Source organism: Apodemus sylvaticus, chromosome 10 (genome assembly GCF_947179515.1).
Source record: "Apodemus sylvaticus chromosome 10, mApoSyl1.1, whole genome shotgun sequence".
In the NCBI taxonomy this organism is placed as follows: domain Eukaryota; kingdom Metazoa; phylum Chordata; class Mammalia; order Rodentia; family Muridae; genus Apodemus; species Apodemus sylvaticus.
The window spans coordinates 63,992,978-64,019,328 of NC_067481.1; the positions used below are offsets into that span (position 1 = coordinate 63,992,978).

The window sequence follows — 26,351 nt, forward strand, 5'->3', positions numbered from 1 at the left end:
TCCCGAGGGTGGGGCGAGGGCAAGTGTCAGTCAGGGCAGAACGCGGCGCGGGCAGCGGAGACCCGTGGCACACAGGCGTCCGGGCTGGAACGAGGCCCGCCGAGATGGAGTTCCTGCTGGGGAATCCGTTCAGCACCCCTGTAGGGCAGTGTCTTGGTAAGGCCGCGCGTGGGGCAGGCGTCGAGTGAGCCACAGCGGCTGACCGGGCTGGTGAGGTCCGCGGGCCTCCTCCCGGCGCTGATATCACCTCACGTGCGGGTTGGGCCTTTGCCAATAAGTGGTGTCATCTCAAAGGTGGACTGGGCAACCATGTCACGAGGCCTCTGCCTGACGCTGGTGCCACCTCACCCTACAAGGAGGCTCCCCTGAGGTGCAAATTGGACTTAGAGAGGCCCCCTGCATCCATACCTATCAGGGCCCAGCCTTTCAAGTCTCTCCCCAGAAGTAGTGTCTGCCCACCCTTGCGTATTGGGAGATGTCACTGCGAGTACTCGGCTCCAGGCATCTCGCTGCATCTGCTCCCAGGCCCTCTGTCGCCAAGAGCCTTTGTGGAATGTAACTCCTTCCATCCTTGTCCCTGCTCATTGGTACCAATGGCTCTGAGGCCGGGCACTTTCCCAGAAAATGCCCCATGCTGCACTTCTAATTTGAGCTGCAATTCAGCCAGGCTGTAGGAGGGACTGGGATGGGGGAGGCACTCGGGGAAAGTGACTGGCTTGGCAGGGGGATGGCATGACTGCAGAATCTCCTAGGCGTCCTAGGAAAGAAGGGAGGCATTGCTACTTTTTGATAAGCATTCCACTGGAACCGGAAACTTGGACTCCAGTAGTGACTTTGCCAGGGACTCTCCTCTTGACCTTGTGCTCTTTTATATTTTGAAGTTCTCTTGTCTGCCACTCAAGGTATCTGGAGATAAGATGTGGTGAGAATCTTCAAGTTATAAAGTTTTAAATCTTCCTTGTTGATATTAAGTGTTTGCTTACATTAACTCTTGCTCTCCCACTATATTTAGTTAAATGGTAGCAATCAGAGCATCTGTCAATAGTATAAGGAGTTTAAGATGGGCAGCATGCTGCATAAGGAACAGCAAAGGTACAATCATGTAGTCACTGTGAACTTTCCGTACTGAAAAAGTCACTTGCAGACTGGGAAATAGTTCAGTAGGTAGAGCATTCGCTTAGCACACACAAAAATTCCAGATTTGATCTCCAGCACTGCAAGTAATAAATAATAAAACAGTTTGGCCTTTCACCCAAGGCAGGAGCTTATGCCAACAGATCAGTTAAAAGTGCTGACTAGCTTTTTTTTTTTTTTTTTTTTTTTTTTTAAACTGTGTCTTGGGGCTGAAGAACTGGCTCACAGGTTAAAGGCATTGACTGTTGATCCATATTCAAGCCCTGGCACCTGCATAGTGGCTCACAACTGGCTGTTACTTCAGTTCCAGGGGATTGGTTGTCCTCTTCTGGCATCTTTCATATACATGACATGTAAATGGTGCACAGACAGGCAAACAAAACACCCACATATGTAACATTCTTAAAAATTAAAGTTGGGTCTGCAGGTTGGTTGAGATCATCTTTTATGAACTGGGTTCTGTTCTACCCTTATGGGTATGACTAGTTCAGGAGGTAGAGACTTGCTTATTTTCTACTTTATATATGAATTTATAGTCTACTTTTCTGTCGCTAGAGAGGCCCACGAACTTACTAAGGCTTCTTCTGTTGGTTAATTGGCATTTAGGAGCATTCTGTTCCTTTTTAATAAAGTGTTTTTTATAAGCGATCATGGATGCTGGGACCTGAAAGTCTTTTCCCACTTCTATGACACTTTTTTCTCTGATGTTCACTCAAGGTTTTCTCTTTCTCTGTATGGGTATGTATATATATATGTGTCTGTGTGTAAATATTTCAATTTTATGTGTTTATATATAAACATATATATGTGCATGTATACATGTAAATATTTCAAGTTTATGTGTTTGTTTTGCCTTCATGTATACATACACCACTTGCATTCCTTGTGTGCACAGAGGCCAGAAAGGGGTCTCAGAACCTTGGAACTGGAGTTACAGACAGCTGTGAGCTGCCATGTGGGTGCTGAGAGTCAAACCCGGGTCCTCTGGCAGAGCACTCATGCTCCTTAACCACTAGGTTATCTCTCCAGCCTCCCCTCTCGTATTGAAAAGATTTGATTTGATTTATGTATGTGTGTGTGTGTGTCGGTGTGAGTGTGTAAACACATGAATATAGTGTGCCTGTGGAGGAAGATGAAGGCATCAGATCCCATGGAGCAGAGTTACAGGCATTTGTGATCTAGCTGATATGGGTGCTGGGATCCAGACCCCCATATTGGGCAGCCAGTGTTCTTCAGCACCGAGCCACCTCTGCAGCCCTGACTGTGTCTCCCACTCTCCAATCTTCTTACTCATTTCCTTCTCTTCAAGTGTCCGTTCACTGTAGTCCAAACTCACTTCCCAACCTAGTGTTGAGCTCAAGCCAGGGAACTAGAGTGGGGGTGGGGGAAGGGGAGGGAAGCTGGCACGAATGAAGGGCAGAATGTAGAGAGAAGTAAGGGATGTAGGGCATGTGAATGGATGGAACTAAGTAAACGTGTTAGATGTGACCTGAGTCGAATGACCTTGGTTATGGAACCTCAGAAGGTTGTGTAGGCCTTCCGAGCCTGAGAGTGACTGTCTGCTGAGCAAAAGAAGGGAAGGGTAGGGAGAGACCTGTGTTCAGAGTGCTTTGAAGGGTTCATGTCCACTAGCACTTGGTCTCTTATCTAGAACATTGTAGAGACTCAATGAATTGGGCTCTCTTTCTGTTCACAGTAGAAGTTAAGTCAGGGTTGGGTTTTATATCAGAAGAGGCTATGTGATCTGACTGTTTTATGGTCTGTGAAGGACAGTACCCTCCCAGGCCTTAGATCCACTGTTGCTTATAAAAGACATTCGAAGGGCTAGATAGGGTCTTTAAAAAATATTTATTTATTTATTTAATTCATCTGCATGTATACCTGCATGGCAGAATTGAGCATTGGATTCCTTTACAGATGGTTGTGAGCCACCATGTGGTTGCTGGAAATTGAACTCAGGACCTCTGGAAGAGCAGCCAGTGCTCTAAACTACTGAGCCATCTCTCCAGACCTAGGTGAATTCTTATTATGAGCAGTTGTTACTCTTACAGAGGTCACAAGTTTAATTCCCAGTATCTACATAGCAGCTCACAACCGTCTATTAACTGGAGTTACAGGGGATTTGACACCCTTTTTTGGCCTTTGTGGAATGTGTGTGTATACATATGTCTGTATACATACAGGCAAACACACACAAAATAAATAAATAAGAAAAAGAAATTTGATCATGAAAATGATGAAGAGATCATGTTGATAGGCAGCTACTAGTCAGCAGCTAGGCCTTAGTCATTTTAGTCTATAAAAATGATAAATTGCTGGGCAGTGGTGGCACACGCTTTTAATCCCAGCACTTGGGAGGTAGAGGCAGGCGGATTTCTGAGTTCGAGGCTAGCCTGGTCTACAGAGTGAGTTCCAGGACAGCCAGGGCTACACAGAGAAACCCTGTCTCAAAAAAACAAAAACAAATAAACAAACAAAAAAACCCCCCAAAACCCAAAATGATAAATTGACCGATTAAAATTTTAATGGATGTTCTGTAGGTTTGTGGCAAAGAATAAAGGTGATTTTTGGTATTGTAAATGTGCTTATGCTGGGAATGGTGGTGAATACTAGTAATCCCAAGAGAAGGTGGAGCCAGTAGGATTATGAATTCAAAGCCAGTTTCAGCTACATTGAAAGTTTGAGGCTGTCATGGGTTATATGAGACCCTATTCCAAGAAACCATCATCAGTACCAAATGGTATGTTCTGGGGATGGGGAGAAGGTATAGAGAACTAGCAACCACAGGCTAATGCTTAAAGCAGTGACGGAGGGACTGAAGAGATGGTTCATCAATTAAAAACACTGGCTGCCCTTTCCGAAGACCCAGGTTTGATTTCCAGCACCCATATAACAGCTCACAACCATTTGTTAAGTCCAGTCTCAAGAACTCTCAGACTCTTCTGGCTCTGTGGTCTGTTGGCAAGTATGCATGTGATACACAGACATATCATATATGTAGGAAAAACACCCATGCACATACTAAGAATAAGTAGATAAATCTCTTAAAAAAATGTGATAGCATCTACAGGGCTGGAGAGGTGGCTCAGAGGTCAACATCACGAATTGCTCTTGCAAATGACCCAGGATCAGATGTGGTGGCAATGTGGTGGCTCATAATTGCCTATAACTCTAATTCCAGGGGACCCAACATCCTTTTCTGATCTTCATAGGCTCCTACATGTTTGTTGTACACATCCATGCACTCAGGCACACACATGTACACACAAAAAATAGATATTTAAGACAGTAGCTAAAAGTAGTTCTCCAAGAATCATTTGTTCTGTCTAGCTGTTTTGTGATTTGTTGTCCTTCCCACTTTAGAGATGAGGAAACTCAGGTTCTGAGGAGAGAAACACAACTGTTTCACCAGTAGGTGAGAGAGTCAGGGTCTCTGGACCTAGGACTTAGGACTCTGGGAGAAAACACAGAGCTGCCTGGACTGGCGACGAGATGGAGGCGTTTAGATGTCAGAAGAGAGTAAAGGAAGGGGTGGGTATGTCCTCTGAGGTACTCTGCTGGCCAAGAGGAGGGTATGGTGAGGAGAGAGGTGGGTGTGGGAATGGGGGTTGGTAAGGTCTGATGACAAGATGAAGCCCTACTCTGAGTGGGCAATATCGAAGATGACTTTTTTTTTTTCTGTGCTAGGATAGGAAGCCAGTGCTAAATGTGGCTTTCCCTTGCATTGGCTAGACATGTTTTCAGATATTAATTCAACTCAAAGATTATCTCCTTTCTTCAAAGTATTTCAGCCACAGACAGGAGGCAGATAATCAGGCACAGTGTTTGTAGTGTTGGACATGAAGTACTTCCCAGTGTCCTCTGAATGAGAAAGGAAGAACTCTAGCCTGGCTATTTATATCAAGAATAATTAGTTGTCCCTCTGAGTGCTGTAATGGTTGGCAGTTGTGCAAAGCCCTTTGGCCTTGTCATTTTCTCTTTCAGAACAGCTGTATAAGATACATACAAAGAGACTAAAAGGAACTTACAGTGTCTCACTTTGGAACTTAAAATTACTAAGCGACAACATGCAGACTCTGTGCACAGAATCACTGAATCCTCAGAACACTGAATTATATGAGACTTATAATTTCTGCTGACTTAAAGAAATCCCAGCTCTGGGAAACTAAGAGACTTGTACAGGTCAGTGACAGAGCAAAGCCTGGAATTCGCTCCTGGTCTGTGCCCACTTGGCATTGGCCCACATGTCACTTCTTGGACTCAGAATGCATAATTCATCAGCATCAGAACCCGGAAGGCCTGCTAAGGCCCCACTCAGAGTTTCCAAGGCAGGCTCTAGAACTTCTTCAGAGTTTCTGATCCACTCCCTAACCGTGCTGCTGCTCTTTCCATGGCACACTGTGAGAACCATTGCCATAGACGGGATGTTTCACTTTGCATCTTTTCTTTATCTTTCTTCAAACGCTACATATGGACTTTGAGGGACTATCTCTAAAGGGTGATTATTTTGAATTCATTTCCTCAGACATTCAGTGGCTTTATATTGCCCACCTGTACATGCCTAGCTAAGCACTTACCAGGTTGTACAGTCAAACAAAGAGCTTAGACAGATCCCTAGATCATGTAAAACAGAAAGTGATTGGGTCAGATTGGACGGGTTAATGAAATAACATAATAAAGGAGAGGAAGAAGTACCAATAAGAAAGTATTAAAAAAGAGTAAGATGCTCCTTGCATCTTAAAACCATCTAGTTTTCGTAGCACTGGTGTAAAGAGATACAGTTATCATCCCTGATTTGCAGATGGGAACTATCAAGGCAGTACAACGATGTGTTAACCTACTTGGGGTCACATGGCTAGTAGTGAGGGAGTTAGAGTCTAAACCCAGCACCCTGCTCCGGGAGTTGCACTGGGCTGCCCATGGCAGTTACAGAAAGATCATTTTCTCTTAGCATCAAAGCCCCACCTGTGCGAAATGAAAAAGGTAGGTCCTACTAGGAAATTAGCTACAGACAGTGACACTTGCTCCAAGGTCAGGGATAGGGACACTTCCTGTGAACCTCTATCAGAGATGAAAGGGGCAGGCCACAGGAGTACTGGGACAAAGTCTGGAGTTCTGAGAAGATTTATCCTTCATTGCCTGGACAGGTTATAAAACAGAAGGACACAGGAGGGCTAAGCTGTTTTTCTCTCCTCCGATGCTTAATGTGCATCTGGTAGTGCCACGACCTGGGGCACTATTTGGAATAGTTCACATTCTCATATAAAAAAAATCAGGACAACCACAAAGAAAATAGGAAAAACAGAAAATTCAAAGAAGAATTAGAATCTCATCATAAACTTCCTTATAAGTTCCTTGAGATTTTTCTTGTTTTTGTCTATGTTTTATTTCGTGGAAAGCTGTATCCTCTACCCTCTCAGCATGTTCCTGTGTATTTTCTGACTTAGATTTGAGATTCTTAGAGGGAGGAGGTGACAAACACTGTGCTTTGAGGAGAATCACAATAGGAATGTTGCTTTTGGCCTGGAGATAAATCAGCCAGAATATTTTGACTGACCCAGAAGTCTGGAAGGATATAAACATTCAAGTTTTAGGGGCTAGGACAGCTTGTTTTTCCTTTTTAAAATTTTATTATTTGTGTGTGTGTGTGTACAGCAAACTTTATTGAGAGTATTAGAGTAGGACTTCCTAGGCCCCTCGTTATTGTAGGGATCTGGGATGGAACCTATGAGGGAGATGTCTAGTGTCAGGGGCTGAGTTGGGACAGGGACAGGGACTCCTCAGCAGCTGGGGGACTTTCTCTTTCTCTCATGTCTTTGCTGGGGTGGGTGGTCCAGGGCTTCTTACTCCTTGGAGGCCATGTAGGCCATAAGGTCCGCCACCATTTAGCTGTAACAGTATTCATCATTACAGGAAATGAGCTTTACAGAGTTGTCATTGAGAGCAATGCCAGGCCCATCATCAAAGGAGGAAGAATAGGCATCACTGTTAAAGTTGCAGGAGACAACCTGGTACTCAGTGTAGTCCAGGATACCCTTTAGTAGGCTCTCAGATGCCTGCTTCACCACTTTCTTGATGTCATCATACTTGGCAGGTTTCTCCAGGCAGCATGTCAGATCCATGATGGAAACTGGGAGTAGGAACACAGAAGACCATTACAGTAAGCAGCTTCCCCCTTCAGCTCTGGGAGGACCTTTCCCACAGCCTTGGCAGCACCAGTGGATGCAGGGATGATGTGCTGGGCAGCCCCACAACCATTATACCACAGCTTTCCAGAGGGGCCATTCACAATCTTCTGAGTGGCAGTGATGGCATGGACTCTGGACATGAGCCCTTCCACAATGTCAGACTTGTCATGGATGACCTTAGCCAGTTGGTGGTGCAGGAAACATTGCTGACAATCTTGAGTGAGTTGGCATACTTCTCATGGTTCACACCCATCACAAACATGGGGGTATCAGCAGAAGGGATGGAGATGATGACCCTTTTAGCCTTACCCTTCAGGTGGGCTTTAGCTTTCTCCATGGTGGTGAAGATACCAGTAGACTCCCCGACATACTCAGCACCAGCATCACCCCATTTGATGTTACCAGGACTCACTCCTGGAAGATAGTGATGGGCTTCATGTTGGTGAACTTCCCATTCTCAGCCTTAACTGTGCTGTTGAACTTGCATTGGATAGAGTCATACTGGAAAATGTAGAACATATAGCTGAGGTCAGTGAAGGGGTCATTGATGGCAACAATCTCCACTTTGCCAGATGCAGAGCAGAAGGTAGCCCTGGTAACCAGGCGCCCAATATAGTCATATATGTTCACTCTGACTTCACTATCATGTCTGAGGGATGAGGTTGACACTGCATGAGAAGATGTGACTGTCTTTGGAATATGAAGGAGCAGAGAGCCATTTTATTTATTTTATTTTATTTATTTTATTTTATTTTATTTTATTTTATTTTATTTTATTTTATTTTATTTTATAGTCTTACTATGTAGATGAGGCTGGCTTGGAGCTTAGAGTTCTGTCTGCCTGTGCCTCCTGAGTGCTGGGATTAAAGGCTGTTTGTTCCTAGTGAACTTTTATGTGAATTTGGGGGATCGGGCTTAGGTCCTTACATGACTGAGCTGCCCCTTAGCCCCTGTTTAACCATTGTAAACACATGATACAGTGGTACTGGTGCTCATTTTGTGCAGAGTATCACCACCATCCATCATTGACAACTTTATTTCACAAATCGATGGCCCCCACCCCATACCCTGGGAACCGCCTTTCTGCTTCAGATACTATGAACATAGCTCTCTAGGACTTTCATATGAAGAACCATCCAGGATTTGTCCCTTCGTGTCTGTTTCACATGAGATGACTTCTTAAAGGTTCGTGTATTAGAGCATGTCAATTTGTCTTTCCTTCTAAAGGCTTTGTCACACTCCATTGTGTGCACCCACTGATAAACATTTAAGTTCCTTCTGCTTCTTGGCTGCTGATAATAATGCTACTATGAACATAAGTGTGCAAATATATGTTTGTCTTTGTTTTAAATTTGTTTAGATATATACCCAGAAGTGAAATCAGTAGGCAATATGGTAATTCATTTTTAACTTTTGGTGGCCCTGGGGGTATTGGCCTCAGGACTTCACGTGTGCCAGGTGAGTGCTTTACTACTGAGCTCTACCCCCAGCCCCACTTGTAGCTTTTTGAGGCTCCACCATGCTGGTCTCTCAGGTGCAGCACTTTACCTCTCACCAGCAGCGTGCAAACTCACCTTTATTAACAACTGGCTCTCAGTTCTGCTGCTTTCCTTTGTAATGTCTGTGTACTGGGCGAGGCATGCTCTCTCCTAATCTTTCTTTTTTTCTTTTTTTACAGTACTGTGCATTGCTGAATGTAAGACCTCATAAATGCAAGCCAGTCGCACTGACACTGAGCTATGTTCTTGGCCCCTAATTGTGGTTTTGATTTGTATTTTCCTAATGATTGATGATGTTGAACATCTTTCCATGTTGTTATTGACTATCTTCTTGGAGAAAGATCTGCTCAAGTTCTTTATCTAGTTTTTGAGATGTTAATGTTTAGTGTTAGGAGTTTCCTGTGTAGTCTGGGTATCAATCCCACAGCAGATGTCCACTCTCTGTAGGACATTTTTTACTTTGTTGCTAGTGTCCTTCAGTGAACAGTTTTCAGTCCAGCCTGTCTTTTGCTGCTTTTGCCTTTGGAGCCATGCTTTTATCTCTTATTTTTAGTGGCGCCTAAGGATAACACACTTGGGGTTATGAGGACTAGCTAGCCTGACTCCTTTCTACATGCTAGGTGAAGTACCCTTTTTCCCTTTGTGGGGCTCGACAAGGTCTCATTGTGTAGCCCTGGCTAGCCTTGAACTGTATAGACCAGGCTGGCCTGGAACTCGGAGAGACCCACCCACTTCTGTCTCCCAAGTGCTGGGATTATAGGTGTGGGCCACCATGCCCAGCCTTTAAAAAAAAGTTTTCTCCTAGCATGTATTGGTCACACATCTCAACAGGCTCCGTTAGGATATTTCTTGTAGCATGAGCTGTATTTGAGTGTATCAGTTCCCATTTTCCTCCCGCTCCTTGCCTTGCTCTCCCCAGTTAGGCCCCCACTTACTTTCCTGGGTTTTTTGTTTCTGTGGACCAGTGAGTTTAATTAGGGTTACTTACAAAAGCACAAGTAACTTACTTGTGTGGGCTCCACTGAAACAGTCTCTTTCCTCCTCCTCCAGCAAGCATTTCCTGCCTATAAATACTCAGAAGGATGGATCCTGGTGAACTCCTCCCCCATAACAGCTGTTAACTGTTAATGAACCCTCAGGGATGGGCAGGGCCTCCTGAGGCCCTCCATCTTCATGGCACAATGTTGCTGGGCCCAATCATTTGCCTGTAATCACAACCTCTGTGAATTTAAGAGAAGGTGAAGGCAATTGCCATCAAATCTGAGAACCTGAATTCAATCCTCAGGACTCACAGATGGAAATATAGAACTAACTACCACAAACTGTCCTTTAATTCCCACATACGTGCCATGGCAGTTGTGTGCATGTTCAGGAACAACACACAAACTCATGAAATATAAAAAAATTTAAAAGTGCAATACTATGTCACACCTAGAAGACAATAGTAGACAGTACTCCACCCCATTCTTATGTTCTTGTCGTTCCTTTCTCCTTGGTTTTCTCTGAGACTTGGAGAGGGAGATATAGATATCCCACTGAGGGTTCTCTCTCTCTCTCTCTCTCTCTCTCTCTCTCTCTCTGTGTGTGTGTTGGAGGGATGTTTGGCCATACGTGTACATGTGTTAACCAGGGGTCAACATCTGCTGCATTCCTTTACCACTTTCCACCTTATTTTATTATTACATTACCTTATGTTTATTATGCATGGAAGTCTATGAGTGTATGCATCATTGTACATATGGGAAAGTTAAGAGATAGATTGTGGGAGTTGGTTTTGTTTTTCTACTAGGTGGGTCCTGTGGACTGAACTCAGGTCATCAGGCTTGGTAGCAGTAAATGTCCTTCCCTGCTGAGCCATCTTGCTAGCTCATCTACTTTATTTTATTTTATTTTGGAGACAGAATCTCACTGAACTTGGTATTCTCCATTTTGGCTACTCTGGCTGGGTGATCCCCCAAGACTTGCCTGTCTCTGTCTCCCAGTGCTGGGGTTATAAATGTGAACTGCCACACCAGGCTTAAAAATTTATTTTTAATTAGCAGGTTTTCTCCTGGCCCTCGATTCATGTTTAGTAGGTTGACTCTGCTATGCCTCCTTTTCCCCCATCTCCCTGCTCTGCTTCCCAGCTTAACTTTTCCACCCCTAGTACCCTCCTGTCCCCAGAGAAGTACCTTGTTTTTTGTTGGTTGGTTTGTTTGTTTTTATGGTGCTGGAGTTCAAATTCAGAGCCTTGCACATGCTAGGCACTGAACCACTGAGCTATGTCCCCAGCTCTTCTTGGCTAAATATCTTGCAAACTTAATTTTCTTTAATTCTCACAAAATTCCAGGTAGGTACTATCATTCATATACATAGATATTGTTTGTCTTAAAGAGACACAGACTTGATAGGTTACTCAGAGTGACCTCCAACCCCTGGGCTCAAGTGATCCTGTCAACCCAGCCACCTACGCAGCAGAGAGTACAGCGCACATCATGGTCCCTGGCATGTCTCATATTTTATTGCCTCTGCCTCCAAAGCGCTGGGATTAAAGGCATGAGCCACCACACCCAGCTGCCAGCTGCTGCTTTAACCATTAGTGCTGTCTTGGCAGTCTAGGGGCATGTCAACAATTCTCTTGGGGGTTTTATTTTTTTTTAATTAAGTGCATTAGAGAACAGCTCACTCTATCCCAAACTAGCTTGGAGCTCACTGTAGCCCAGGCTGGCCTTCAACTAACGCAATAATCTCTTTGCATAAAACTCCTGAGTGCTGGGATTATAAATGTGAGCCACCACGTCCAGCTTCAGAGACAAATTTCCTCTCAGAAAATCGGTCTGTGAATCTTTGAGAGCTGGTGATGAGAACAGGGACCCATAATAGAAATACTATTAAGCCCACCTTTTCTTTTGCTGCTACTCCAGAGATAAATCATATAGTTCAGGCAGATCATTAGTCAAAGTAAGGAAATGTAGCCTGGGAAATTATATTGCTGGGGAATTTGAAAGCTGAATTTCCTCCTCCTCCTCCCGTTTTGCCTGCATGTGTGTGTGTGTGTGTGTGTGTGTGTACACAGGCATACCTGTGGCCTTCTGAAGTCAGATGAGGGCTTCTATCCCCTGGACCTGGAGTTACAGGTGGTTGAACCACCATGTGTATCCTTTGAGAGCAAATGACCTTAACCACTGAACCACCCCTCCAGCCCCAACTTTGGAAATTCCTAAACCAGCAATTCAAAGAATCACAGGGTTACAGATAAAGAGCCCCAGCTTTCTTTGGTCTCTTTCATTTGTATAGGGAGACAGGCCCAGAGAGGGTAGGCCTATGCTGTTTTACCCTCACAGACACTTCTGACACCAAAATGTGAAAATTCCCCCCAGATATCAACTGGGAGTCCTATAATTCTGTTCAGTTCTACCATTGCTTGAGTGGGTGCTGACCCCTTTGGGTAGGCGTTGACTCCTATACAAATTATCTTTCATGCATCAGTGAGCCTTGGTTACTACCTCTGTGCTTCTGAGTAGCCAGCTCCAAGGTAGGGACTCTTATGACATCTTCCTCCTGCTTGATAGTTTGCCACAGCAGCTTATAGAACTGTACTTGTGCTGATGTAAAGGATTCAGCCCCTCAACAGCCAAGTGGAACAGCGCATGGGCAAGAAAAGGAGGATGAGCATGAGGCTTCTGTGCCTTGCTGTGTCCACTGGCTCCCAGCACCTCTGCGTGCCCAGTTGTTAGGGTCTGTGGAGGTATCAGCAGGGTAGTCATGGCTGATTACACATCATTCTCCCTGGCTTGCTCGGCTTCAGAGCCACACCCTTCAGTGGGGTGGGGTTGTTATGGACTGAAAGTTCCAACCTTTTGAACCTGCCTTGGTTTTTGTGGCAATTAGCTCTCCTGCTGAAGCTATCCCAGGGTTCCCCACTGCCTGTAAACTCATCCAGTTGGGAATGGTGGCACATACCTTTAATTCCAGCACTTGGAAGGCAGAGGCAGTCGGATTTCTATGAGTTCAGGGGCTAGCCTGGTCTACCCATTAAGTTCCAGACAACTGGGGCTACACAGAAAAACCCTGTCTCAGAAAAACAAAACAAAACCCCCTCCCACAAAGAAAATGCAAGACAAAAGAAGCCATTCCAGTTTGTGCCAGGAATCTGAACAAAGGCAACACTGCTTCTCCTGCCACTGTAGGCGCTTTCCCAAGGTCCCACACTGAGTCAGTTTATGACACCCACAGGGCTTTCTATTTACCCACAGTTTCTTGCCAGTCATTTCATTTGGCTATTTGTTATGGTAGAGAGGCTCAATGAGGCAGTATCCAGATGCCATTTAGTAGAAGGGCACTTGACTCATTCATGGAGGTAAATACTTTTATTGTTTGAAAGTTAATCTCCTGATTCAGACTGCTTGGTTGGAAGAACAGTTTGGCTTAGCTCCAGGCTTGATGGCCTAAATGAAACTGGTCCCTAAAACCACCTTTATTCTGTTTTCTTGGCTTTTTTCTGGCACTCATTTCAGACAGAGAAATATGTCTCAGGCAAGGACCTGGGAGGTCTGGGATTGGCCAGCACTCTGAAACTGGCTTTGCTCTGTCACTTTGGTTAGGTCATGTCCTACTTATTTATGTATTTGAATTATAGGTTCTTCAGGTTCATTCCCAGCCCAGCAACGTAAGGACAATTTGTGTGTGTGTGTGTGTGAACAGCCACAGTCTAAATATTTATTTATTTATTATATGTAAGTACACTGTAGCTGTCTTCAGACGCCAGAAGAGGGTGTCAGATTTCTTTACAGATGGTTGTGAGCCACCATGTGGATGCTGGGATTTGAACTCATGACCTTTGGAAGAGCAGTCGGTGCTCTTACCAGCTGAGCCATCTCTCCAGCCCGTAAGGACAAATTTTATAAGACAAAAGGTGGCTTTTAGTTTGTCTCAAAACTTTTACCCCTCCATAGGAGCAGTCTTAAGAATCCAATTTATATGAGTATACACATATTCATATACTTCATACATTTATTTATAGTTGTGAATATAGTACATTTGTTTGTGTATGTTATATGTATAATAAATATAGCATATTTTCTTTTTGATGTTTTCATTGAGATATGGTTTTCCTTTTTTGGTTTTTTGTTGTTGTTGTTGTTGTTGTTGTTGTTTTTTTTGAGATAGGGTCTTATAATTTTCCTATAGGAAATACAATGTACAAATCTTAGTTGATGCATTCTTGACAAATGTATACATTTGAAGTCTGTACCCTGCCAAGACATGGACAGTTAACCTCACTCAAGGCAGGTTGTTTTTTGTTTTGTTTTGTTTTGATGCCTCTTCCCGGGCAGGCTTCCTGTCAGCACACCTGCAGAGGCAGCCACTGATCTTGTCTGTCTCTGTAGGTGAGTGTTGCCTGTCTGGAGATGCAGCTAAGTGGAGTCACATGATGTGTGCTGTTTTGTGCTGTCTTCTTGCCCCGAGAAATCCTATACCTGTATGGTATTTTCCCCACTTGCTGTTCTGAAAGGGCATGAAGTTTGGCTTCCTTCCAGTCTCCCTGAGCTGCTATGGTTGAGAAGTGAGGGCCCTCTGCCAGGGTCCCACCATATTGTCTGCTGAATGTGCTGGACAAGATGGAAAGAACAGTTTGCTTTCCAGATTCTAGGTTGAGTTTGTTTCTATAATTGTTGGTGTCGTAGTCTCTCTTGTCAGCTGGGCACATTCGATCTGCCAGCAGAGAAGACTAATTCTGACACCCCAAAATGTCACTTGCAATGGCATGTTTCTAAAAAGGTGTCCATGGGACGCGTTCCTTTCAGTTTCATATGTACAAAGGACAGACGGCTCCAGGGGTGAGCAATGTCAGAGGGAGGCAAGGAGGCAGAGAATCTCACTGAACTCAGACTCTGTGTGTCTGTAGGTTTCACTGCTGGTGTTTGCTTCTTATATATGTTTGTCTTCACAGAGTCCATAACATTTGTTTCATCTTGGCTTTTGCATTCTCTGAGCTGGTCTAGCCCTGACCTGCCTGACCAGTTGCTTTTAGCTGGCCTCCTTCCCTGAATGTTCTCCTTCCCTTTCTATATTATATGCCCCATATGTGGGACAAACCTGTTGAATACTTCCCATCTCCTAAATACTGCTGGTGTAGGAGGCACTCAACTTGTTGGGCTCCTTCCTGTCTCTTCCCTTGCAGGACCTATGCAAGTGCTCTGCTGTTCTTGTGCTCTCCCTGGTTGTGTATAACATGTTATGGCTCCTGTGTAGTAGTCTCACTTGCTTGTGGTTTAGATCCATAATTCCTTCCTGGTCTAGTTTAGGGCCTTATGCTGACAAAAATTCCTAATCTGCAGTGGTATGGCATTTCCTATGTATTTGATAAATATTTGGCTATTTAAATGTGGTCATTAGCCTTTGGTTCTGGGATTGGTTTGAGTGGCCTCACTAGCTGTCAGTATATTTAGAGGCTTCTTATTTTCTATGTGTAAATACATCAGAGAGGAGGGATAGGGATTTTCCCTGAGATAGTGTCCTGGGGGGAGGAAGACAGGAATCCTGTTCATCCCTCAGGAGTTGGAGGAAGCTGGCTCTCATTGCAGTACTCAGTGGGCTGCAGTCTCCAGCACACAGCTTATGTGTTTGGAACCAAGACTATTTCTTGTTTTGCAGCTTACTCTCTGGAAGTTTTAAGGACATGGTTCTCCTAAAAGTGGGCTGTGTGATTTTACCTCTCATGACTTTCTTAGAATCAAAAACCCCAGCAAGATTGGAGCCCAGTTTGGCCCACAGCACAGCCTCCAGGTGTCACCTCCCTCACCTGGCTTCCTGTGGTCTTGTGTATGGGGAAGGACAGCGAGATCCAGTGTGGACTGGTCTGCCCCATCTATATGCATGCTACTTAGCACAGGTTTTATCTTGGGTCAGGACTCCCTTCCAAAGAAGTCATCCATTGCTTTATGGGAATTATGGTCCTCTGTTCCCTCAGGGCTGAGGAAGTGACAAGAAAGACTGTCTTCAGCATCTTTTAGAAAGATCTTTAAAAGCTGGGCAGTGGTGGCGCACGCCTTTAATTCCAGCGCTCTGGGAGGCAGAGGCAGGTGGATTTCTGAGTTTGAGGCCAGCCTGGTCTACAGAGTAAGTTCCAGGATAGCCAGGGCTATACAGAGAAACCCTGTCTCGAAAAAAAAACCAAAACAAACAAAACAAAAAAATAAAACAAAACAACAAAAAAGAAAGATTGCTAAAAATCTACTGTGTCTTCCTTACTGAGTCACACTCCAGTGCACAGAGCAATTCTCTAGACTTGTGATTTTATTTTGGCAAAGTATACATGCAAATAATGTTTGTCACCACAACCATGTTAAATATAGAGTTCAGTGGTAGTAAGTACATTCACTTTTTGTTTGTTTGTTTGTTTGTTTTTTGGTTTTTTTTTGGATTTGATTTTTTTCAGGACAGGGTTTCTCTCTGTAGCCCTGGCTGTCCTGGAACTCACTCTGTAGACCAGGCTGGCCTCCAACTCAGAAGTTCGCCTGCCTCTGCCTCCCAAGTGCTGGGATTACAGGCGTGCACCACCACCGCCAGGCTGTACATTCACTTTTAATGTCCGTGTGCAGCAGCCACAACCATCATTTCCAGAAGCTTTTAAAATCTTTCCCCACAGAAATCGTATGTCCATTAAACATTAACTCTCCATGCCCCCATGTTCCCAAGCAACTGCCATTCTATATTCTATCTGTGAATCTGACTGCTCAAGAGCCTCCTATAAATGAAACTACACAGTAGGTATCTTTAAAACCCAGCCTGACTCACCAGCTCCATCTTCAGGGCTGGCATGTTAGTGTACATGCCAGATTTTTTTTTTTTTTTTTTTTTTTTTTTTTAAAGACAGGGTCTCACTATGTCTCCTTGGCTAGGCTGGAACTCTTTGAAGACCAGACTAGCCTTAAACTCACAGAGATCCTCCTGCCTCTGCCTCTGAGTGCAGGAACTAAAATCATGTGCCACCACACCCACCTTTTCTTCTTTTTAAATGCTGAATAATATTTCATTTTATGGCCAGACTATGTTCTGTAATACATTCATTTACTGATGGACACTTAGACTAATTCTGCCTTTTTTTTAAAAAAAAAATTCTCTATTTTTATTTAGATGAGTACACTGTAGCTTTCTTCAGATACACACCAGAAGAGGGCATCAGATCCTATTACAGATGGTTGTGAGCCACCATGTGGTTGCTGGGAATTGAACTCAGGACCTCTGGAAGAGCAGTCAGTGCTCTTAACCCCTGAGCCATCTCTCCAACCCCCTAATTCTGCCTTTTGACTATTTTGAATAATACCATTATGAACAGGGTGCACAAACATCTTTTCCTAGTTAGGACTACTATTACTGTGATGAAACACAGTGACCAAAAGCAAGCTGTGGAGGAAAGGACTTATTTTGGTTATACTTCCACATTGTAGTTTGTCTTAGTCAGGGTTTCTATTCCTGCACAAACATCATGACCAAGAAGCAAGTTGGGGAGGAAAGGGTTTATTGAGCTTACACTTCCATGTTGCAGTTTATCACAAAAGGAAGTCAGGACTGGAATTCAAGCAGGCCAGGAAACAGGAGCTGATGCAGAGGCCATGGAGGGATGTTTCTTACTGGCTTGCTTCCCCTGGCTTGCTCAGCCTGCTCTCTTATAGAATCCAAGAACACCAGCCCAAAGGTGGTACCACCCACAAGGGACCCTCCCCCCTTGATCACTAATTGAGAAAATGCCCCACAGCTGGATCTCATGGAGGCACTTCCCCAACTGAAGCTCCTTTCTCTGTGATAACTCCAGCCTGTGTCAAGTTGACACACAAAACCAGCCAGTACATAGTTCATCATTGAAGGAAGTCAGGACAGGAACTCAAACAGGGTAGGAACCTGGAGGCAGGAGCTGATGCCAAGGCCATGGAGGGGTGCTGCTTACTAGATTGCTTCCTCTAGTTTACTTGGCCTGTTTTCTTATAGAACCCAGAACTACCAGGCCAAGGGTGGCAACACCCACAATGGGCTGAATCCTCCCCCATTAATCGCTAATTTAAAAAATGCCCTACATGCTTACCTATAGCCTGATCTTAGGGAGGCATTTTCTTAATTGAGGCTCTCTCCTCTCACATGACTTTGGCTTGTGTCAGGTTGACATAAAATCATCCAGCACACATCTATTGGAATCCTCACTTTTACGCATTTGGGCACATAGCCAGAAATAGAATTGCTGGGTAATATGGGAAACCAACTTTTAATTTCTTCTTAATTTTTAAAAATGTATGTGTGTGCATGCCTGCTTGTCTGAATGAGCACTACATGCATGCTCAGTCTAGTAACAAAGAAATTAGTATTTTATTTTTTCCTCCCAGGAATTATCAATATCTTAGACACAGACCACATTTTGGAAATAGGAGAAGGTACCCCATATTACCATGAGATGATAAATATCTCCTTATCTTATGATAACACACACATAAGAGACAACAGTCTCTAAAAAAAAGAGCAGGAAAAGCCTTAATAGAATTTGTTTTTAAGTTCATGAGGTTAAGACCAAATATCATGAAAAATATTAATGCTATTGCTAATTACAAAAGGTAACTGAATGTCTTAGCATTGAAGCACTTGGGTTTCAAGTCAACATATAAGAATATAGGCCTTCTTAGTCTTAAGGTGACGAGCAGCCTCTCCCTACCCTTCAGCACAGGCTCTGTGAGATGCTTCAGTGAGCAGCTTTGTTCATACATAGTGAAGAACTGAGAATTTCACACCTGCAGTAACCTTGACGAATTTCCCTCTGAGGAGTTCTGCAGACTTTTCTCCCTTCTGCCTTAACTCTCCTCCCTTGCAGGTTCCACTAGGCACTTACATTTAAGATCTGTGCGTTTAAAAGTAAACTAACTTTTCAGATATTGAACATCACAAGCTATTTTATACAAGCCCTAACCATCCGACTTTTTGTCATTTGTTTGTTTGGTTGGTTTTGTTTTGTTTCTGAGACAGGGTCTCTCTACATAACCCTGGCTGGCCTGAAACTATCTCCTTAGACCAGGCTGCCTCTGCTTCCCTGTGCTAGGATTAAAGGCATGCACCACCATGCCGAGATTGCCAGCCCACTTTTAATTTCTTGGGGCACCTATACTGTTTTCCAAAGCAGCCATTCCATTTTCCATTTGTACCAAATGTGTACAAGGGGTCATATTTCTCCAGACCTTTCGTGACACTGTTTTTCTGGTTTTGTTAATAATAGCCATGTTAATGAGTGTGAAGGCTGTTTACGTATCTTTAGGGGTATTTTATGAAGGGCCTACATAGAACCAAAGTTAAGGATATATTTTTAGAAGATGGCAGAGTATAAAAACCATGGGTAAAAATATTTTGTTTTGCAGCATTCCATATTTCCTGGGATGGTACTGTATAGTGGTTGTGACAAAAAAGTCTTTTCTTGAAGTAGATGCTAGTCAGCTGGTGCTGTAGGTTTAGAGTCAAGACTGAACCAAGAGTCTGTAAGATCACTTGTGGTTATGTGACAGCAGAAGTAACAGCACTTAGAGTGGTAGCATTGTCTTGACTTTCAGTGATTTCATGCCTCCTAGGCATGCTGAGGGCAGCTCCCTACCTTGGGTAGTAGTCTGGCAGGTACTATTCTGGGAAACACGTTGAGGGATAACCCTTAGCTCCAGGGCCCTGAGGACCTTGCTTGGGGCTGAAGGATAAGCAGGAGTTGACCAGAGAGGGATGAGTTTAGAGGCAGAAAAAGATGCCCTTCAGTTTTGTACTGAAATCACTGATTGAGGTTCTTGTGTGAGAGAATATTCCTAGGAGTCTTCTGCTTTAAATCTTGATAGCCTTGGGTACTGGCTATGGTGTGATCCCTGGCTCAGAGCTCCTTCAAGGGAGAGGACAGAGGCTACACTGGAGAGGGACTGGTCTGTGGGGTATAACCACCAGCTCTGTTGTAGGACTGTAAGATGTTTTGGGGGAAGGCGTGCATATCAACCTTCCTGTTGGATTGGCAAGAGGAAGGAATGTGATATGTCTTAGATGGCTGAGGTCTTCCCATGGTATTTTTTTCTACTCTCTGGCCTTTTATACCAGCCGGACACACCAAAGCACTTTGTCCTTCATTCAGTTTGTGTAACACACAAATGTCATATGGCATAGACCCATTCTTGTTTTTAAAATGTTAGGCAGTAAAGGAGCCTCTGTTCTTCATGAGTAAGCCCATTACCACTTTCACTGTACCGAGGAGGTAATGCCCAGTAGCTTCTTATCAGCTGTCTGTTTCCCTTGAAGTTTCTTTTATATAGGCTTCATCTTATAGCCCGTACTTGTCTACCTCGTGCATGGCCATCCATAGACTGGACATTTGGGCATGCAGACATTCTCCTCCTGGCCAGTGGCTTTGGGTCCTCAAGTAACATGCCTTTGTACCATTTAACAGTTCTCTTATTTAGATTCTGTGTGAGACCCTGGGAACATTTCATTACAGACATGGCTACATTGCCCCCTGAAAAAAGCTATTGTGAATTAGCCTGTGAGCCATTGAACCCCAGAATGCCTATTCAGTTCATATCCTCTTCAGTGTGGGGGCCATGTATTAGTCCACTGGTCTCAGGACGAATTATGGCATGTAGTGGTTCTGGGGTCATATGGTCTAAAGGAAGACTATCACTGACACCTCTGTTAAAGCCTGGACATCTCTCCCTGAGTTCCAGGTTCTTCCTGGAAACATAGAGGTGGGACATACAACAAGGGAGGCTGTTGAGACTCTGCCCTCCTATAGTCCTGACCTCCCCTCTGAGCAAGACTTTATATTTTTCTTGAAAGTTTTCTCCTAAAAACACTTTAATTGAGTCTGGAGAGATGGTTCAGAAGTAAAGACCACTGGCTGTTCTTACAGAGAACCTAGTTAGGTTCAATTCCCAGCACTCACATTGCAGCTCGCAACTACCTCTAACTCCAGTTCCAACAAATCCATCACCCTTCAAGTACTGACCTCTTCGAGTACTAGGCAATAGTGCACAAAGATATGTGCAGGCAAAACATTCATACCCATAAAATAAGAACGAACCCTTCACATGCCATTCTCCATTGGTTTTCATATGAAGTGTATCAAATGGGTATCGATTCTCGTGCTGTCTTCCTGCTAGTCAGGAGGAAACTGAATTTCTGTTGCTGCCCCATGGTTACAACCTTTTCTATACCAACTCCAGTTTCCTTCGCTTTACTCTGACACATCTATTCTGCTTTTCAGAATCGCTGGGTCTTTCCAAGTAAGGGTTGCTCCTCTCCATTGCTAAACAGTAACATAAAGAGAAACCAAATGCCTCATTCATCCTTTAATTAGGGTCAGAACAAAGAGGCAGAATGCTGTTTCTTTAACCCTGAGGAATACCTCAAAGACTGAAACTTCAGATTTGGCTTTGTGATAGGTAAAAATAAAATCTTGGTATGTGAGATGACTGCCTTCTTGAGGGGTGCTGGTCATTTACTTGCAGTGCCCCAAGGCAGGTTTACACATGGGTCTGAGTTATGTGTATAGGCCTCCCAGAAAGTAGGTGACAGTCAGAAAACAGACATGAGCCCACATCTGTCCATGCTGAAGACAGTACCCACTTAGTAGTGCTCCAGGATCTAGAGACTCTATCTCCTATGGTTTGCGTGCAGTCGTTACATGTCCCCCAGGCTTTATGGGTTAATATTCAGTCCTTATTCTGAGGTATTAAGCGGGTGGAAACTTACTGTTGTTTAGAGGGGGGTGCCTTTGGGAGATAAGGTGGAGCTCCCATGACTGAACCCTGGGGTATTCATAAGAAATAGGCTATTCATAAGAGAAGACTAGAAGAGATGCACATTGAAAGACATGCTTTCCCTGTTCTTTGCCATGTGGTTATCTTGTGTTTCTGTGGGAACTCTGTCTGCAAAAGGCTGTAACTAGAGGTAGCCTATTCACCTTTGACCTCTAGAATTATGAGCCATAACTAACTTATTTATACTGTAACCAGTCCATAATATCATGATATTGGCATCAGAAACTGGACTCACATAACATGCTCTAGGACTTTCTCCATAGAAGTGAAGATGAAGTGGCTTCTCCTTGCTAGGTCCTGCCAACCCACTGGGCCCCAGATAGGCATCTGTTTTTTTTCCTCTCCTTTCCCTGTACTTCAAGATACTGGCTGAGAGTTTCTCTTCCTCCTTAGGACCATCTTCAGAACTTCCCTTGTTTCTGAGCTACCTATGCGTATGTTTTCCTGCATTGATTCTTTATTTTGTTTTTTGAGTCAGGTTCTTACTGTGTATCTCTGGCTGAGCTGGGACTCTGTATTCAGACCAGGCTGGCCCTGAACTCTTAGAGATCTGTTTTTGCCTCCCAAGTGCTGGGATTAAAAGCATGTACCACTATCCCTGACCTCATTTTTTTATTAATTTGAAAAAAATTATTTACAAAAGATTTTTCCCTCTTCATTTGGCATTAATGCAAAGTAACATTAAAATAATAAAAAGGCAAAAAGGCAGGCTCAGAGTGCCCACCACACAATGTGACGATCTGAGTTTAGTGTCTGGATCCCACTGGTAGGATAACTGATCCTCCAGTGTTGCTTTCTGACCTTTACATGCATGCTATGGCACATGCGTACTAACAAACACACACATGCACATGAATGTGTGTACCTGTGCATGCATACACACATAGTGATAAATAATTTATGGAAGTGTAAACGGGAGAGAAAGGTACTGACATGTGTTAGTGTTCGCTTGTCCAGCTCAAGGCCCTACTAGGCTTGCTTCGTCACTACTCACACAAAATAATAATAAATAAAAGTGGTAAAACCATACAAGGTGATTTTTGCTGGCTACCATTGCTTCCTGAGACCCCAGTTGAGGCTCATTCCCAGCTAGGAGAAAGAGCTTGCGGAGTGATGGAAAAGTGGTTTTCTTGGTGTCCGAACACTAAATTGGGGCAGAAGCAAAAAGACAGGTCCAGTGTTCTTCATCACTACCACCCTGACCCAACCTTACCTGCTCCCCATTTACATGGTTTACCCCTCCCATGCCCTCCCCTGGCTTTGTTGCCCCTGCTCTGTACTCCTTTTACCCCACCCCCTGCTGACCATCATTGTGAATAGGCGTGGCCCTGTCCTATACCTTCTCTCTGTAGAACCAGTATGACTACAAAGCATGGGTTGCTTGGTCATATTGCAGCATGGTTGCAGGAGTAAAGGGACCAAGTGTGCAGGAGAGCAGGCGATGGGTAAGGGAAAGTAAACACTGCCTGCCTTTTCTCTGGGTATTGTCTCTAGTGCTAGAGTTTCCAGCTGAAGACAGAGCAGAGGGCTGTGTAGCAGGCTGTGCCCTGCATTACTTCTACTCTGAGATGGAGGCACTTTCTCTGGTTTGCATTAGAAGCTCTAAGTAGGCTCATAGTGGCGTTAGAGAACATCAACTGAGCTCTGAGTCCTATACTCATCCCAGATGGGAACCAGGCACACTCACCTAGGTATAGAGTATTCAGATTAGATAATATGTATAAAATACCTGACTCATTGCATGTTTTTTTTTATGTCCAAAGTGTTTTTGAAATGAATTAATTCTAAATTTAGACTGTACCAGGTATATTCTAGAATATACTATTGATTAAAAAAATCAAAACAAACTTGAGATGCATGTTTGTACAGGCCCACAGTATATGGATTCACATTACATTTGAGGGCCAAAGGTCAGCATGAAATGCTGTCTTAGGGTTTCTCTTGCTGTGATAAAACACCATGATCGAAAGCAACTTAGGGAGAAAAGGACTTATTTCAGCTTGTAGTCCACCATCCAGGGAAGTCAGAACTCAGGGCAGGGACACTGGAAGAACTGAGGTGGAGGCCATGGAGGAATACTGCTCACTCACTTGTTCAGCCTGCTTTCTTATACAGCCAGGACCCCCTGCCCAGGGGCTGCCCACAGTTCACTGGGCCCTCCTACATTAATCCTTAAGAAATGTCTGTCTCCCACAGGCTTGCCCATAGGCCAGTCTGGTAGAGGTATTTTCTCAATCAAGGTTCTCTCTTCTCAAATGACTCTAGCTGTGTCCAGTTGACCAAAAAAAAAAAAAAAAAAAAAAAAAAAACCTTAAACAAAAACTAAACAAATGATTCAAAACTAACCAAGAAGGGTGTCTTCCTCAGTTGCTTTATACCTTATTTTTTGAAACAGGGTCTTACTGAACCTGTAGCTAGACTGGCTAACCAGCAAGCCCCAGGGGTCCTTCTGAGTCTACATCCTCAGAACTAGAATTATAGGGATGCGCTAATGTCTGGCTTCTTATGTGTGTGCTGGGGCTCTGAGTCAGAGTCTTGTGCTTGCCTGGCAGACACTTTACTAACGGAACTATCCTCTGAACCCCAGTTTTGTTTTGTTTTATTTTATTTTGTTTTGTTTTGTTTTATTTTATTTTTGAGGCAGAGTCTCATATAGGTCAGGCTGCCCTCAAACTCACAGTATAGGCCAACCCTTGAACTCCTAATCTTCCTGCCTCTGTTGCCCAAGACTTGGGATTATAGACATACAGTGCTATGCCTAGCTTAAAGGTTTTTTGTTGTTGTTGTTGTTGTTGTCTTCATTTCTCCTAACAGTATGACCCACATACTACAAAAATAGTGAAAGATAAATTACAGGGTTAAAGAGATGGCTCAGCAGTTAAGAGCACTGGCTACCCTTCCAGAGGGCTTGGGTTCAGTTTCAAGCATCCACATAATGACTCATAACCACCCGAAACTCCAGTTTCAGGGCAGCTGATACCCTCTTTTGGTCTGTGTGGGCACCGGGCATATAGAATAATTTTAAAAAAAAAATTAAGAAGAAAGGTAAATTATAATAAATTGTACTTTCTAGAAAGAAAAGCTTTGAAATTAGACAATTTTTTTTCCTTCAGTATATGGCCTTATCCTGGGCCACACTTCATCATGAGCCCTGTCCCAGCTCAGAAAAATGCTCTGAGTCCTAGATCTGATAATTTGTTTGCGCCTAAGATTCCTCATCTGTAAATGGGGATGAAAAGTCCTACTTTGGGACTGGGGATGCAGCTCGACTGGTAGAGGTTTGCCCTTCCACAAATCCATTGCTTCTGTCCCCTCCACTGCAGAAAACCTGTCATGTGCACAAACCCGTACTTCTGGCACTTAGGAGGTAGAGGCAGAAGGGCCAACATTTAAGGCCATCTTCTGCTACTCCACAAGTTTGAAGGTAGCCTGAGCTCCATGAGATCCTGTTTCACAAAAGAAAATAAAATCCTATTTTAAGAATAGTGTTGAGAGGCTGGAGAAATAGGTCAGTGATTAAGAGCACTTGCTGTTCTTGCAGAGGACTGGAATTCAGTTCCTAGTTCCTGAGTTATATGTGGTTACTCAAAACCACATATAACTCAGCTACAGGAGATCTGATGTCCTCTTTAGGGTCCTATGGGAACCCACACTCACAGACACACAGACACAGAAATACACACACACACACACACACACACACACTCACATACACTCACTCACTCACACACATTTTTTTTTTTTTTTTGGATTTGGTTTTTTTGAGACAGGGTTTCTCTGTATAGCCCTGGCTGTCCTGGAACTCACTCTGTAGACCAGGCTGGCCTCGAACTCAGAAATCTGCCTGCCTCTGCCTCCCAGAGTGCTGGGATTACACCACCCGGCTCACACACATCTTTTAAAGTAGCATGAAATGAGATGTCTGTTAACAGTGACATTACAGAGTACCACAGGCCGGCTGCTTCGACAGCATCCACTTCCTCACAGTTCTGGAGGCCCCAAGTCTGAGGTCCTTGTTCCCTGGCTCTTGCAGAAGGCCACCTACCTTCTTACTCTGCTCACACGGCCATTTTAGGCCTCTGAGATTTGAAGAGGACTGCTCTAACAACTCTTTAATTTTTGTTCTTGTTTTTTTCAAGATAGGGTTTCTTGGTGTATCTTTGGCTATCCTGGAACTTGCTCTGTAGACAGACTGGCCTCGAACTCATAGAGAGCCACCTGTCTCTGCTTCCAGAGTGCTGGGTATAAGGACGTGCTCCACCACTGCCCACCTTCTAACAGCTCTTTTAAACCTAACTGCTTAGCTCCAAGTATAACCATATTGTGATGATCTAGGAGTTATGCTTAAAATTGGGTAGGGATACAACTAATTGTTCACATTAGCTAGCTAGAGAACTCTATGGATGGAAGGCAATTCTTCTTATCTGGATCCGTGTTGAGTTCTTTCTGTTTCTTGTTGAAGATTGTATTTAATGTTTGGGATTATATGGAGGTGAAATAATATTCATTAAGCTCCTTCCTAATTTCTAAGCACTTATGTTAAAATTAGACCAGCATGGAGGGTGACATTTAGAGAGCAAAACCAGCCTGCTGCTGCCTACAGTTCTATCTTAGGATCAATAATTTATCAGCTGCAAAGGCCAGGCTTGACTTGATTTTAGCAAGGATTATGCTTCTTTTCTGTTTTCACTAAGGTCCCAAGGGTTGAACCCAGGGCCTTGCACATGCTA

At 43.9% G+C, this 26,351-nt stretch overlaps 1 protein-coding gene across 4 annotated transcripts in view; it reads left to right on the forward strand.

Moving 5' to 3' along the window:
• Nucleotides 1-26,351, forward strand: part of Tom1l2 (target of myb1 like 2 membrane trafficking protein) — a 121,266-nt gene continuing 94,915 nt past the window's right edge. For all 4 annotated transcript variants that reach the window (XM_052194297.1, XM_052194298.1, XM_052194299.1 and 1 more), the window contains exon 1: nt 1-156. In XM_052194297.1, the coding sequence (XP_052050257.1) occupies nt 105-156 (52 nt within the window). In that variant the 5' untranslated portion in view covers nt 1-104. The remainder of the gene's footprint in view (nt 157-26,351) is intronic.